Source organism: Delphinus delphis, chromosome 2 (genome assembly GCF_949987515.2).
Source record: "Delphinus delphis chromosome 2, mDelDel1.2, whole genome shotgun sequence".
In the NCBI taxonomy this organism is placed as follows: Eukaryota; Metazoa; Chordata; class Mammalia; order Artiodactyla; family Delphinidae; genus Delphinus; species Delphinus delphis.
Genome location: NC_082684.1, coordinates 38,842,246 through 38,859,434, shown reverse-complemented (window position 1 = coordinate 38,859,434; position 17,189 = coordinate 38,842,246). Strand labels below are relative to the sequence as shown.

General features: G+C 38.7%; 1 protein-coding gene across 2 annotated transcripts in view; it reads right to left on the bottom strand.

Moving 5' to 3' along the window:
• KCNH5 (potassium voltage-gated channel subfamily H member 5) overlaps positions 1-17,189 on the bottom strand; it is a 324,888-nt gene that overhangs the window by 254,722 nt on the left and 52,977 nt on the right. For both annotated transcript variants that reach the window (XM_060003417.1, XM_060003416.1), the window contains exons 5-6: positions 9,506-9,621; positions 3,833-4,225 (exon numbers count right to left, since the gene is read on the bottom strand). In XM_060003417.1, coding sequence (XP_059859400.1) covers positions 3,833-4,225; positions 9,506-9,621 — 509 coding nt within the window. The remainder of the gene's footprint in view (positions 1-3,832; positions 4,226-9,505; positions 9,622-17,189) is intronic.

Sequence of the window (17,189 nt, the reverse complement as noted above, 5' to 3'; positions counted from 1 at the left end):
CCTTAAAACCGTTGTGTGAAGTAAAAAAGTCAAGCATTCCTTCCCTTTTTTTTACAGATATGGAAACTGAGACCCAGAATCACCATCTCAAAGACTCACAACAAACATGCCCTAAAGAAGGCCTCCAATAATTGAAAGAGAAAGTTAAAAATAATGTGGAGCCAAAATATAAGACAATACTAGTTTGAAAGATGAGAAGGTAAACAGAAGCCCTTGATTTATTTAGAAGGGCAAAGATACTCATAAGTCAAATACTGATGCTAAAAATATTAAGAGTAATCAATTAACAGAAAAACTTCTAGTCCTGTAGAGGAAATCCAGGAGATTTAAAAAATTCAATCAATCCAAAAGACAGCAGAGAACAAGCAAAAATAAAAACAGAGAAAAGTGAAGAAAAAGCATTTTACAATGGAAAATAAGATGCTCTAAGAAAATCAAAAGGTAATTAATCACAATAAGTGTAAATAGACTAAACTTCCCAGTTAGAAAGACTCTTAGAATGTATAGACTATTTATAAAAGACACAACTAGAGTATAATAATCTAGAATGATAACAAGTTAAATAATAGAAATACATATATCAAATAGTATACAAATGCTAGTTTAGCTCTATTAGTATTAAGCCAAAAAGACTTTAAGCAAAAAAAAAAAAAAGCATTATTAGTTACAAGAAAAGGTGGAAAATAATGTTGAGAAAATCTTCCAGAAAGTACAGCAAAAATATAAAGGATTGGAAAATAGGGAAGAAAAAAAAAGGAATCAGAGGAGAAGTCTAGTAGGTATAAGAACAAAAGGAATTCCAGCAAGAGAGAGAATGGAAAAGAGGGGGGAAAGGGATGGAGGAAATCATCATAAGAAAAAAATCAAAACAGAAGCCTTGCTTTTCTAGATTGAAAAAGGCTACCCAGTCAGTACCCAGCAAAACTGATGAAAATGGGACTTACACTAAAGCATATTACTGGAAAGATTCAGAACCCTGGACAGAGAAGATACATCAAATTTCCAGAAAGAGAAAACAGGTCACAATGGTTTAAAGTTTCTTAAGAGAATTATTAGAAGGTAGACTGTAATGGCACTGTGTCTTTCAAAATCTGAGGAGAAATTATCTCTGGCCTAGGATATTACAGCTAGCCAAACTGTCCATCAGGTGGGAGGGTAGAGTGTAGAGAGATCTGTTTAAGAAAATGATGTTGATAGACTATTACTTGTATCAATGTACTGGAGGGAGATTCAGACAACTGGCATAGAGCTTAGCGATTGAGTTAGTGATTAGTACATAAAACTAAGCAAATGATAAAACCAACTCTCAGGAAAATGGAAAGTGCAGAAAAGGAAAAGTAATCACAGCATGTTGAAGGTTCAGCTATAAATAGCAGATTTGTAGTAGTAGTGATATAAATACCTACTATTTATGGAACCAAGAGGATGGTATACCTATATTGCGAGAATGAGGTGAGGGAAATAGTGCATATATACAGTTAGGGCAGGGAGAAAGAGGCTAAAACTTCAAATTCCGTAGTAAGAAGTCAAAGACAAGTCCTAAAACTGAAAAACCAAGAGGTAGGTACATAATCTTGCTGTTTGGTGATGGAAGCAAATAACAAAGAATCCCTTAAACAAGGGGATTGCCCCTAGTGGTTGCCCCTAGTGTCTTTTCTTTTTTAAAATGAGATATTGCCAATTATTCTTCATGGAAGTTTTACCAACATTCCCTTGAGCAATGTATGAGAGGCCTCACCCCATCGCTTCATCAGTTCAGGTCCCCGACAGAGTAATGCCAAGTCAGGGTTAGATATGCAAGACCTTTACTGAGATAAATGCCTATGAAGGAGAAACGGAGGAGGGAGGAGCCTTCAGACCACAATGTCATTTGAAACCTGTGAAGAGGGGAGGAAGAATTGTGTAGAAAGAGCCTCAACCACAGCACAGGTAAATGGGGAGTCCCAGAGCAAAAGTTGCTCAATAGAGGAGCTCTTTATTGAGCAGGAGTAAACTAATCATAATGTTACCACCATTCTTAGTCACTGGCTGGGCACAATGTTGGGGAAATATGGCTTCGATGTGTGACCTGCAGCAGATCAGAAAACCATAGCAGGTGTCAGTCAACTGTGTTCAGTGGTGTGTTGGTAAATGACTAACAACTAATTCCACAGAAAGTTAAAGAAAAGTTTTTATTCATAGCATTTGTGACTTTCTGGGTGTAAATACTCCCATTGTGGCCAGTTTCAAGCTACCAGCGTGATAGTGTGATATCACTGAACGCCAATGAATGATTGGCTTTCTCAAACCAGGAGCCACTTCCAGGAATCCCCTAACTGTGCTCCATGCAGCAGGTTTTCATGAAAGGAGATCTGAGCAGTGCACATCCTTAGCCACCTTCTCACCAATCTAGTGTGTGTGGTAAGTGATGGTATGTCAGTGTAGTTTGTAGGTTTACTTTGCATTTTCCTTAATATTAGTAAGTCTGAGGATCTCTTCATGTATTTGTATGGTATATTAAATGCATTTATTATTATGTAATGTTTAATGTATTCACTTTTCTATGAATTAAACCAATCTTTTAATTATTTTTATTAAAATCTTTATGCCTATGTTCTAAATAATGGAAATCTTAATGCATTGATCTTAATATATTAATCCATTTAGTAAGTGAACATATAAATACTATTTATTATCTTCTTATCATATGATTAGCATTTTCAAAATTAACCCCTCTCAACCCTTCCAGAAGGTAAATAGGGAAGAAATAAATATACCTTAAAAAGCTTGATGTAGGTAAAATCTAAAATTAGAAAACAAATTACTACGATTCCTTTTTTTCCCCCAATGTTTAAAGTAACAATTACGTGTACAGCATCAAAATACAATGTCTATACTTAACTTTCAGGGAAATATTTTTAATATCATTAAAGTGGATTGAATGCAGAAATTTTATGGAAAAAGTTACTGAAGAAAAGTTGCAAACTACCTCCCAAATACACACACAATGACAACAATGTAGTGCAGAATTTTCCATCTGAACAGTCTATGAGGACAGAGTAAAATCTTCAGGGAAATTAAGTTTGTTATTATTCTTATGAACATATTTTAATAATAGATACATTCTATATTGACTCATTTATATACATCCTTCATGTAGCAAGTTGAAAATCATCCACTACTAGGTTAGAAGCTAAGAAGCTCTGAATAAAATGGTCTTCCAAGATATTACATGTTTTAAGTATTTCTCATTGTGCAGATAACATTGAATGAATCTTGAATGTGACCAGACATCAGAAGTCATCCAATATAGTCTCTAATCACAAATGTACTTAGACAAAATTTAAAGCAAAAACTATAAAAAAGAAACCAAAAAGGCAAAAATTCAAGAATTTTTCTTCCATAAAATTTTTTGTATCTTTTTGTTAACTCAAGCACTGCTATCTGGAGGAGGAGGAGTCAAAAGACCTATGGGTGCACAGAGTTTTAAAATGCCACAGTTTTCAAAAAAATAAAACCAAAACACACATCAAAACACATCACCTGTCAATCAATTATCTAGTTCATAAACCATATTTGACTCCAAATGCTGTGGCTTTTCTTCTCCACCTCTTTCAACCACAACCTCCAACCATAGCCATTTTTCTAGTAATCAGTATTTTCAACCAGAAATCAAGAAAAAAAAGCAGATGAAAATTATAAGGTAATCAAATATGATAATTTACAGCAAGTGTTCAGTAGGATGAAGATTGAAAGTGGTGGCTCAAAAGAAGTTTGGATTATCTGTAAATTCCTTTTATCCTAATTTTCTCGAAACATGTTATTCAAGTACTAAAAAGAAAAAGAAACTTACCTCATCAACATTTTCAAAGGCATTGATGATGTCATAAGGTAAACAAGACAACAGATCGATCACAAACCAAGTTTTCAGATAGTTCATCCTGATCAACTTGGGGTCAGAAATGACCTCTCCACCAGGTCCCACAAAGGTCGTGTGAAAATTTAAAACAATGTCAACCAGAAAAATAACATCCACCACACTGTCCAGCACCAGCCAGGCTATGTTGTTCTGCTTCGTTTTGAAGGAAACGTTATAAGGAACCATAATGGCGGTGTAGAAGGTAAGAATTAAAATCACCCAATCCCAAGTTGTTTTAAAAGCACAATAGTGTAAAATAATGTGTGGTGGCGTCTTTGGCGCTTCTTGCTTGTACTGAGGAAGGATATCTGATCCCAGCTGAAGAACCTAAAAGAGAGAAAATGTATATATAATGACCCGGACATCTCTGCACAGTTAGTAATGAATTCAAATTTACTGGCAGCCAAACCACAGCCTATTAATCATGACTCCTGGTTTCAAGGCCAGTCAGGCTCTGTAGTTTCATCTCCCTCTTCTCCTAAGTTGTATCAAGGTTTGTTCAAAGTCACTCCATGTCCAATCTCTCTACCAAAGTTGATCTGTCTGCTATTCCCTCTGGCTTTCTCTCCAGTGGCCAACTGTTGTTTCAAAAACTGGTCCCCATACGTGGAGGGCAGGGAGAGACCAAAGAAAGAGGCAGACCACTCCAGATTGGTAGGTGGCAGTTTTAATATACAAGGGAACTTACTTACAAGGCTTTTTTTTTTTCTTTTTTTTTTTTGCGGTACGCAGGCCTCTCACTGTTGTGGCCTCTCCCATTGCAGAGCACAGGCTCTGGACATGCAGGCTCAGCGGCCATGGCTCACGGGCCCAGCCGCTCCGCGGCATGTGGGATCTTCCCAGACCGGAGCACGAACCCGTGTCCCCTGCATCGGCAGGTGAACTCTCAACCACTGTGCCACCAGGGAAGCCCCTTACAAGACTTTTACTGGGCAGCCACAAGACCAGTAGATCTCCGAACCCACCCGCCAAATATTAAAAGTTTATACAGAAGCCTTAACTGGGTTCAGTCACATATAGAGGTGTGACTGAAGGTCACAACAACACCTGAAGGTCTCAACAACACCTTACTCTCTCAAGCCTGCATCCTTGAAAATGGCCCCCATTGGGGGAATGGTAAGCAGAGTATACATTCCAAGGACAAGGGTAGGGGTAAGGAGCCTCCAACTGCCTGGGTCCAGCTGAAGGGTCAACCCGCAGTCCCATGCTCTCGATGACCTCCCCCAGCACCAACACTGATCCACAGCACTGCTGGACACCAACTTCTGCAAGTTCTGCACACTCACTTGGCAGGCTTGCCTAGAATCACACATCTCTCACTGACTGCCCAACTGTTATTTGCATGACTCACCCTTATCCATTCTTCACATATTTGGCACCTCAAGGAGCATAACTTTGATTCTGACGGCCTTGCTGAACCCCAGGGCCCCACTGATGGTGATCTTGCTGTTGTGTGGGACTCAGCCAGGGCCCTAATGACTGGCACAGCAATATCAGGGGTGTAAATGTTATAACCTGCTTTTCCCTTTTTTCCTTTCAATCAGGACTTAAAGAATATTGGATTTCCTGCCCAGAGGCAAATTCCCTTTAGGGAAAAAAAAATAAAAAACCTAAATATTCAGGTTTGCTTCTCCGTACCTTTTCGACAAATGGAAAAATTTCAATGTAATGTTATATGAACCTTGACTTACTCTGATTAGGTCTCATTAAAGAGACAATGAGAAAAAGCAGATGACAGAGCAAAAGCAGAGGTCTGGGCAAAGGTAACAAACACAGGACCTAGCACTTCCTTCCAGAACCTAGAACCTGGAAATTGTGAAAAGGAGCTGAAGCAGCAGGTCAGAGACCTCTGCTCCATGCCATCAATGAAGCTAAAGCTGAGTAAACCTATGTATTAAGGAGTCTGTAAGTGGGACTTTGATAAACAATGTTTTCAGCAGCTCTACCATCTTATGCATCCAAGTATTTAGTGTCCCTAGGACTAATGGGACCCAGAAAGTAGGAGTCAACAAGTTCAAATTATAAAATCATAAATGCACTAAATTTGTGAATGTGCAAATAGATGTAAACAAAAACACCTGTTAGCATGTAATTCTTACGCTACAAAGCAAAATAAGTATACTAGCATGTTTTGAAACTTGAGATTTATCCTGAAAAGTCTCTCATAAATAGAACTCACATAACTGAAAACTAAGCATATAATATCATCACTGCTATTTTAAAATGTGAAAAACATCATTGATATTCTCTTTAGGTGTATATTATAATTATTGCTTTAAGTTGGGGAGTTATAAGAACTATTTATAAAGATTTTTACATATTTATCCTCAGTATCAGTGCCCCAGTCATACTTTTCCCATAAGGTCTTAAATTACTTAGCAACAAATTATCCTACAGGCAGGTAAGCTTCATGTTGAGACAAAGCATTACATACACAGAATCATACAGAACCATGGCCTCTCTTTCACTTTTCAACCACTGATCTATTCATTCTAATTTCACTGTGTTAAACATGAAAATTTCCTTCATATTCAATGTTAATATTTTACCACAGTCTACAGTTTGAGCACAAAGAAATACGTACTTAGAAAATAAACTCAGTGCCAGGGTACATTAGGACCTTCATGGGTCCTGGGTATTTTTGCCTTCTTAGACCCCTTCCTCCTTAAAAATAATAAAAATTATATTTTACAACTGTCTTTTTACAAAGATGAATAAATTAATATTATATATTCAAAATTCTTTTACCTAAAAGTTCATGTTTTCCTTCTACTATTAGTAGAAATTCAAATATCATGTGGGCCCTACACACTGTGTTAATAGACAAGTCGGCCCCGCTAAGCACCCTGGACAAATGTAAGATGTCTCCTCTAGAGATGGAATGAAACCACTCTTGAGTTCAGTATTTCTTAAATCTGGCCACAAACTAGAATCTTCTGGAGAAGTTTTAAAAAATAAAGTATACTCATACTCAGACCCCATGTCAGAAAATAATTAAATTCATCTTGTGTGGGTTCCCAGAGAATCTATATTTTCAAAATCTTTCCAGGTGATTATAATGTACAGTTCAAAATAAAAACCCTTGTCTTATATTTCTTTAGACATTCATAACCCAGTTCTTCAGAAGGTGACTTGCATTCGTAAAGCAATCCAAAACTGCTACAAGAGAAGGAGGAGAATGAGGAGGGAGGCGAGAAGAACGGCAACAACAACAAAGAAAGGGACTCACTATGTGCTGCAGCTTTGAGCTTTCTCATATGCAGAGCACGACTTTAATCTCAGCCCCATCACTAGGACTCCTTTATAAGGCAGTGAGTAACAACTCTTCGCTTTGTTATTTCATTTGTACTTTCAGGAGCAATAAGCCTTAGGTAGAGGGGGGATGAAATCACATTTACTGATGTATTTTTGTACTGAAACAGATATACGCTTTCTCTCTGAATATCTGAGCTCACTGACTCTAAAGGACTCAGTACCACGGATACAAGTGAGAAGCTGAAGCCAATCAGCACGATGTCAGGACCTGTGGAAAACAGATGAACCGCCTACATGGAGACCAGGATCTTTGAAAGTGGGGATCAGCTCCAAATTTAGGGGGCCTGGTGGAATTAAGATAAAATTTATATGTGTTGGAAAAAGTGAAAGAGCCTGAAATTTAACAGCAAATCCAAATACTCAAGCTGAGCAAATTATATGACTCTGAGTACGACTGGCAAAACTATATCTTTCTGCTAACTTGGTGCTTCTTTTAGGTCAGTCTTTGAAGATCTAAGAGCACAAACAGACTAAATCTCTGTTGAAAACCTTCTTATTTCCACATGTTCTCTGAAATCAAGCCTAAGACCTGACAGAAGGCAGTCTGGTATTTGAATCAGGTTTGTGAATTAGGGATGACTGATAAAGAAACTAACAATAATCAAAAGGCAAAGCAAAAAAAAAGAAAAAAATCAGATGGGAAGAGACAGGAATGAAAGTTCCTCAAAAGTAAAAGTAAAAATGATAAGCTGTCAAGCGGAAAGGAACTTTCCATTTGATATAGAAAAAAAAACTATCCTGAGTGATTCAGGGTGCTAAGGTAGAAAAATTTCCTCTCTATGGTCTCTTTCCTCTTGTTCTTGCCCAACTGTGTTAACAAAGAAAGAAAAACTGAATGAGTTAAGACCCAGTAAGAATCATAACTGCAAAAGTCAGCAGTCACAGAAACAAGCTCCTACACTTTAGTTTGATTTGTAGAAAGAAACGGACAACCGAAGGCAGAAAAGAAAGTAGCTTCAAAATCAAGTAGTACAGGGCTTCCCTGGTGGCGCAGTGGTTAAGAATCCGCCTGCCAATGCAGGGGTCACGGGTTCAAGCCCTGATCCAGGAAGATGTCACATGCCTGCAGAGCAACTAAGCCCCTGAGCCACAACTACTGAAGCCTGCGCACCTGGAGTCGGTGCTCTGCAACAAGAGAAGCCACCGCAATGAGAAGCCCACACGCCACAACGAAGAGAAGCCCCAGCTCGCCGCAACTAGAGAAAGCCCATGCGCAGCAATGAAGACCCAATGCAGCCAAAAATAAATAAATAAAATAAATTTATTAAAAAAAGAAGATACATGCACCCCAATGTTCATAACAGCACTATTTACAACAGCCAAGACATGGAAACAACCTAAATGTCCATTGACAAATGAATGGATAAAGAAGATGTGGTATATATATATATACAATGGAATATTAGCCATAAAAAAGAATGAAATAATGTCATTTGCAGCGACATGGATGGACCTAGAGATTGTCATATTAAGCGAAGCAAGTCAGACACAGACAAATATCATATGATATCACTTATATGTAGAATCTAAAATATGATACAAATGAACTTATTTACAAAACAGAAACAGACTCACAGATATAGAAAACAAACTTATGGTTACCAAAAGGGAAAGGTGGGGAAGTGATAAATTAGGAATTTGGGATTAGCAGACACCACTATATATGAAATAGATAAACAACAGGTCCTACTGTATATTCAATATCTTATAATAACCTATAATTGAAAGAATATGAAAAAGAGTACATATTATTTATATATATATACATATATAACTAATTCACTTCACTGTACACTGGAAACTAACACAACATTGTAAATCAACTATACTTCAATTAAAAAAAAAAGATTCACTCAGCCCAGGTATCATCTCATTCAGGTAACCCCTCCCTCCTCTGCTGGATCTTTAACTCCTTGATGATAGGGCCAATGGCCTATTCATCTTTACATCCTTTGCAGAGTACCAAGCATGGAGCAAACCCTCAGTAAGTGTGCTGCACACATCAATTAACGAATGAGTGAACTCCCTATCTCATTTGCTCAAAGAAAACCTCATTCTGTACAGACATCACCTGGGATGTCATAAATTACCTTCCCATTTCCAAAGTAGGAGAGCATAAAAGGAAATATAGAAAATTTCTATAATTCTACAAGGAAAAATCAATTAGCATATAAGTGTTTGTAAAATAATAGCCATTTATAATAATAAATGTTTCAAATAACTGAAACACTTGTGGGGGGGAAAATGTATGACCACCACCATGTTGGGAAGTAAAGTTAATCTCGCACTTACTTCAGCTAGTCTTGAATGTTTGTGGACCACCTCTGTTTTATTCATTGGCGTGAGCTGTTGCAAAACACTTCGGCTATTTGTCAAAGCCCGTGTCAATCGGGCAAATTTTGTCCAACCTTAAAAATAAGGAAAGAAAGTCTCAGTTTTTCACACGTCATGAATATGGAAGCCTACATTCTTGCTAATATTCAAGGGATCTCAGAAATAGCATAACATGCGGAACTAATGAAAAGTATCAATCTAAAGCACTTAATTTCTACACAGACATCATATATTTCAAGTGCAGTTATAAAATAGTAAGTAATTTTCATGTGTGATCTTTGTGTTTTGCTCATATCTATCATATAGTCCCTATAGCCAGGTAGCTAGTTGTCCACAAGATTCTGTCCTCCCCCTTGCATTGTATAGGTTTGTTACTGGGAAACAGCTGCCCAGCCAGGAATACATTTCCCAGCATTTGTTGCATCTAGGTGTGGGCCTGTCCCTAGTCCTCACCAATGGATTGAGACAGAACTGATGTGTGTCACTTCCATGCATGCAATAACTTAAGAAGCAAGTGAAACTTCTCCATACTTTCTCCATCCTTCTACCAGTTGGATGCAAGTGACAAAATCCCAGGGGACGGCAAAGCCACTAAATCAGTGCACAGAAGAACGCCGTATGTCAAAGATCAACTTCCTTGGATTGTCATATGAGTAAGAAATATGCTTCTATTGTGTTAAACCACTTAAAGTTGGGGGGTTATTTACTATAGCAGGTAGTATTACCCTAATAAAAACAGTCCTATCGTATACTTATGTGAAGATATATACACATAAGAGAATAAAGCCCAATTTCAACAAATCTCACGTACTATGGTTCTTATCACACACCTCCATCTTCTTTGTAACGTAGCAAAGGTTCTCTCTTATTAACAATTTCATTGATATTCAAAGACTATTTTTGGAATATCTAGAATCCTTAATAATGTTTTCCAAAAGAGTAGTAACCTTAACTTCTGAGGGGAAGGAATGTGAATTTAATAGGAAAGAAATTTCTTCTATTATTTCCAATATTAAAATCATTAATTTTTCATTATTAAGCTAATTAACTTCAAGGAAATGTCAATGAGACATGAACAAGTAGAACAAAACAAGCCATACTCTGCTCGTATCTCAATTATCCTTTCTCTAGGTATCCCAAAAAGCTCTAATCTATTATGGACTCCATTAAGACCATTTGATAGTTTCCATGGTATTACCTTTAACTAGGGTATTTACCAAACAACTCCTTAAAAATGAAAACCCCTGATGGTCCAAAGCAATGACTCTAATGGTAATGATGAACTTTCAAGACAATGTGACAGAAAATGAAAGAAGAAATCCTGGGCAGGCACCAACCAAATGTCTTTCAAACCATACCAGGTAGGTGACATCATACTTTACTGCTATTCTTCAATCTAACTTTGACTTCAATTAGGCTTTGTACTGCCCCACCAATTTAGCTCTTTCTATGGTATCAACAATTGGATTGGGGGAAAAAGTAAACTGGCATTGGTTAATAGAAGATCTTTTATTCTTTTTCATTAATGGGCCTCATCCTAGTGACTAGAACAGAAAATGTTAGGCTTTGGGAATTGTATGCAACCCTAAGGCTTGCCCTGTGCAATGTGCTGGAGAAACAAAGAAGCACCAGATATGCCACCAACTCTCTAAGAATTCAACATCAATGCAAAAGACCATCATGCAATCTACACCACCAACTTGATTTTTCTTCTAAGCACTAGACCTATGTATCTAATTGGCCATTGGCCACCTCTTACTCAGATGTTCTACTCTTAACATGTTCAAAATCAATCTTATCATCACCTTCTCCCCCCATCTCCAACTCTGCATATTTAATGTATTCTTGGTCTTAGTGAATGGCCCCATGATATTTCCAGCTGTCCGAATCAGAAACTTGAGATTCACCATCCTCCTTCACTATTACCTCCACCCCCCACACACATATCCAATCCCTTCCAGGACTTACAGACTATAACTTATCACTAAATACCCTCAAATTTAATCTCCCCTCTCCATCCCTAATATGTTAGACAGTATATCATCTTTCACCTGAGTTAGACAGTAGCTCCTAAAAACCATTGCCTCTGCTCTCTGACCACATACTCTCCAAACAACTCTGCACATTGCTGCCAGAGTCCTTTCTACAGCACAAATCTTACCATGCATTTCTCCCATTTTAAGTTCTTTAAGAGATCCCTGGAAGCCTTCAGGATAACACTGAATATCCTTGGTATACATGTCATTTAGTTTCTGACCCTAAAGATTTGCTCTGCTTCCATCTCCTTCCACTTCTTCATACACGCTCTGTATTCTGGCCTCACTAAAATCAATAACAAGTTAAAAGAACAAATGCAAAAGTAAAATTAAATCCACCAGGAATTCTTTGTACACCCTATGACATTCAATGCTTTCATGCTTTCATGTTATAACCACTCTGTCTACCTGAAATGCTTTTTCCCTCTCCATCTGTCTGGCTAATGCTTACTGGTACCCCCAAACTCAGTTAAAGCATTCTGAGATCCACTGGTAGCTTCTTGGATCCACTCATGAGAGAGATGCACTCTCCTCTGTGTATTCACACCACAGAATACATACCTCACATGGCACTAACAATACTAATGCAGTTGTTGATAAGCATGTCAGTCACTCCCACTAAACTACCATCACCTCTCCATTCTCAGCACTTGGTAGAGGCCTGCCATAAAATAGGCCTTTAATTGATTGACTAATTAATTAAAAGTTATTTGTAACTTTAAAAATAAGATTTAAAAATAAGCTCCATTTGTATTATCATGAACATAAGCATGAAATATGTTTTATTATCATTGGGTTTTGGTTTGGTTTTTGCTTTATTGGGTTAAAATGGTGAGGATGTCTTCAGATGACAGTAACTATGTTGGCAACAGTCATATTAAAATATTTCCTGTTGATCATTTCTCTTCTGCATCAAATGAATATTAAAATTGCATTGAATATTTCTAGAAACTTCCAAGTCAATCTTGATTTCAGTTTCTTTTTTTTTTTGGCTGTGCTGCAAGGCTTCCAAGATCTTAGTTCCCTGACCAGTGATCAAACCCAGGCCCTCAGCAGTGAAAGGGCAGAGTCCTAACCACTGGGCCACCAGGGAATTCCCACAAGTCAATCTTATACTTACTGAAGATTCATATTTCTAAGATAGATAATGCTGCACCTCTTAGTACATCTGATTATTGGATTAAAAGAGAAGCCCAGTTTCATTCCCTGTGTGTGATAAAGTTTATTCAGAAAATATTTTCAAAAAATAAAAGGAGATATTGAAGGAATGAATTCAATAACACATGGAAGAACACAAATCATCAAACGCTATGTGTTCTCTCCTTCTCTAGGATCATAAAAAGAAGTAAACTTGTGAGGGAGGAGAAACATGATGATGAAAGTTTATTGTCATCCTCTGGTTTTCTATTTCAAGCATCATGAGCACACACTACTGTTTCTTAATGAGGAAGCAGCAGTTCCTCATTTAAATATGAAACAAATGTGCCTGTGTAGGTGTATCTCATTTTACACATGAAGTCAACAAAATCAAGAAATACTTCATCCCTTTACCTTATTTCAATTTCCTAAAGGAAGAAAAAGTTTTAAAACTGTGAAAATAAAACACCAACATTTTTCTCCATGGTAAAAATAGGACTATCATTGATTAAACAGCAGAATGAAACTGAAAGAAAAATGTTGATTCTTCATTCTAAAAATGTTCACACAGTGTATTCTGAGTGAGACCACCCTTAAATATAGATGAAAAGGGAGTTTACAGCATGATATGACTTTCAGGTGTCAGATCTTATTCTTTCTATCCCTGGTTGTCTAGTTCCATGACTGGCACATACTGGGCACTAGAAAAATTTTTGAATGAATGAATGAGAACATTAGTAGAAAAGTTAAATAGAAATTAACACAGCATCCCACATTATATGTAGTTAAAATTAGAATATAAAGAAGGAAATATGTTCAGCTCTTAGCAGATACTAATATAACTCATTGGTATTGTGAAAGAAGGGCTTTGGGTTGGAGAGGGTAGAAACAGTGTGGTAGAGGGCTGAGGAGGAAGTGTGTGGAGGATTATAATTTTTCCCTCAAAAAGAGGAGTTGGGAGCTGCTAACAGAAAAAAAAAAGGTGGTGACAGTTGTCAAACTGACTCAGACTTACTCAAAGAGAGAAGTTTAGGAGGAAATACTTGGGAAGGATTCTTGCTAGAGAAAGCAAAGGCAGTGGTCTAATCAAGTAACCATTTACGAGCTTTGATATCAAAATGCCCTTGGGGCTGGAAAACAAATGCAAAGCTGAGGAATGTTTTGTTTCACGTTTAAATCAAAGGGAGCACAAAAAGATGCACTCCCTGAACTGCTCAGAGATCTTTTTGTCTCTGGTTAGGGCTTTCTTGCAGTCCTCAGTTCTAAACAGTTAGCATTTTTCTCAAGACCCCTATGCCACCCCTCTGTCCTCACTCTCAGCAGATTAGTTTATCAAATATATTACTGAAAAACCATAAGATGGGGCAGAGTCAAGATGGCGGAGTAGGAGGATGTGGAGTTAGCATCTCCTCATAACTAGGGCACCTACTAGGCGCCGGTGGGAGACCTCGGACACCTAAGGGGATGCGAGGAATCCCCACGTGATGAGGTAAGACGTGGGAAGGAGCGGGGGGAGGAAAAGTGGAGGCAGGATGGGATCAGCACACCTAAGAGGGGGCTGGGGGAGGGGAGAGGTTCCCACACTTGGAGGGGCCCACTAACAGCAAGGGGATCAGCAGGGAAGAAGAGGGACCTTCGGGGGATCGGGGAATCAGAAGGGAACGCAGCCGACGTCTCCTCCGCCTGCTTGGGCACTGGCAAGCCTGCTGGGGTCCCGGGCCTGAGCTGCCCACCCCCCTCTGCCCCGCCAAGGCCTCTTCCAGCTGCGTGGGTCCCAGGCCTGAGCCCTGTCTCCCCCAGGGCTCCCTCTGCCCGCGTGGGTCCTGGACCTGAGCCCTGCCTCAGCTGAGGCCTCCGCCGGACGCATGGGTCCCAGCAGACCTCAGTACTGCCCCCCAACAAAGCCTCCACGGGCAGCGCAGTTCCCAGCAGGCCTGAGCACTGGCCTCCCCGAAAGCCACCATGGGCCACACAGGTCCCGACAGCCCATGCACTGCCCCAACAAAGCCTCTTCCGGCCGAGTGGGTTCTGGGCCTGAGCCCCACACTCGCCAAAGCTTCCAAGGGCCACGCGGCTGCTGACAGCCCGAGTGCCGCCCCTGACAGGGCCTCCTCTGGCGACGTGGGTCAAGGTGGGCCAAATGTCACCCCTCTCCAAGGCTTCCTCTAGCTGCACTGGCCCCTGTGGGTGCGCCTGTGGAGGCCTGTGCCCCAGGTGGTCTGCATGGGCACATCTGCTCCAGGCCAGCTCCAGGAAGAAACACTGATGAGAAGAACACATGCAGAGGTGGGGCTGAAAAAATGGGTCCAGAGACCTACAGGGGAGGCAAGGGTAGGCTGTAGCTCACGATGGGGGCAAGGACACTGATAAAGGAGGTACCAGGGAATTTTTTATTTTTATTAATTTTTTATTTTCTTGTTTATTTTATTTTATTTTTGCTGGTGTGGTTCTGTTTTGTTTTGTTGTTGTCTCATTTTTATTGTTATTTTTTCTAATATATTTTTTATTTTTCTAATTTTATTTAATTTTTACTCTTTGTTATTGTTCTGCTCTTTTCTGTGTGTTGCTTTTTTTTTCCTGCCACACTGCATGGCTTGCAGAGTCTTGATTCCCAGGCCAGAGGTAGGAGCTGAGCTCCTGTGGTGAGAGCACCAAGTCCAAGCTGCTGGACTAACAGAGAACTTCAGGTCCCAGGGAATATTAATCAGTGTGAGGTCTCCCGGAGGTCCTCATCTCAGGACGAAGACCCAGCTCCACCCAGCTGCCTGCAAACTCCAGTGCTGAATGCTTAGGGCCAAACAACCAGCAAGACAGGAACACAGCCCCACCCATCCAAAAAAATGAGACAACAAAAAAATATGCTACAGATGAAGGAGCAAGGTAAAAACCTACAAGACCAAATAAATGAGGAGGAAATGGAGAACCTACCTGAAAAAGAATTCAGAGTAATGATAGTAAAGATGATCCAGAATCTCAGAAATAGAATGGAAGCATGGATGGAGAAAATACAAGAAATGTTTAACAAGGACCTATAAGAACTAAAGAGCAAACAAACAGTGATGAACAACACAATAAATGAAATGAAAAATACACTAGAAGGAATCAATAGTAGAATAACTGAGACAGAAGAACGAATGAGCTGAAAGATAGAATGGTGGAAATAGCCGCTGCAGAGCAGATTAAAGAAAAAAGAATTGAAAAGAAATGAGGACAGTCTCAGAGACCTCTGGGACAACACTAAGTGCACCAACATTCGAATTATAGGGGTCCCAGAAGAAGAAGAGAAAGAGAAAGGGTCTCAGGAAATATTTGAAGAGATTATAGTCAAAAACTTCCCTAACACAGGAAGGAAAATAGCCACCCAAGTGCAGGAAGCACAGGGAGTCCCATACAGGAGAAACACACCAAGACACATATTAATCAAACTAACAAAAATTAAATTCAAAGAAAAAATATTAAAAGCAATAAGGGAAAAGCAATAAAATAACATACAAGGAATCTCCATAAGGTTATCAGCTGATTTTTCAGCAGAAACTCTGCAGGCCAGAAGGGAGTGGCAGGACATATTTAAAGTGATGAAAGGGAAAAACCTACACCCAAGATTACTCTACCCAGCAAGGATCTCATTCAGATTTGGTAGAGAAATCAAAGCTTTACTGACAAGCAAAAGCCAAGAGAATTCAGCAACACCAAACCAGCTTTACAACAAATGCCAAAGGAACTTCTCTAGGCGGGAAACACAAGAGAAGAAAAAAACCTACAAAAACAAACCCAAAATAATAAAGAAAATGGTAGTAGGAACATACATATTGATAATTACCTTAACTGTAAATGGATTAAATGCTTCAACCAAAAGACACAGACTGGCTGAATGGATACAAAAACAAGATATATATATATATATATATATATATATATATATGCTGTCTACAAGAGACCCACTTCAGACCTAGAGACACACACAGACTGAAAGTGAGGGGATGGAAAAAGATATTCCATAGCAAACATCATTCTCAAAGGTGAAAAACTGAAAGTATTTCCTCTAAGATCAGGAACAAGACAAGAATGTCCACTTTCACCACTATTATTCAACATAGTTTTGGAAGTCCTAGCTACAGCAATCAGAGAAGAAAAAGAAATAAAAGGAATCCAAATTGGAAAAGAAGTAAAATTGTCACTGTTTGCACATGACATGATACTATACATAGAAAATTCTAAAGATGCCACCAGAAAAATACTAGAGTTAATCAATGAATTTGGTAAAGTTGCAGGATACAAAATTAATGCACAGAAATCTCTTGCATTCCTATACACTAACAACAAAAGATCAAAAAGAGAAATTATGGAAACAATCCCATTTACCATTGCAACAAAAAGAATAAAATACCTAGGAATAAACCCACCTAAGGAGGTAAAGGACCTATACTCAGAAAACTATAAGACACTGATGAAAGAAATCAAAGACGACA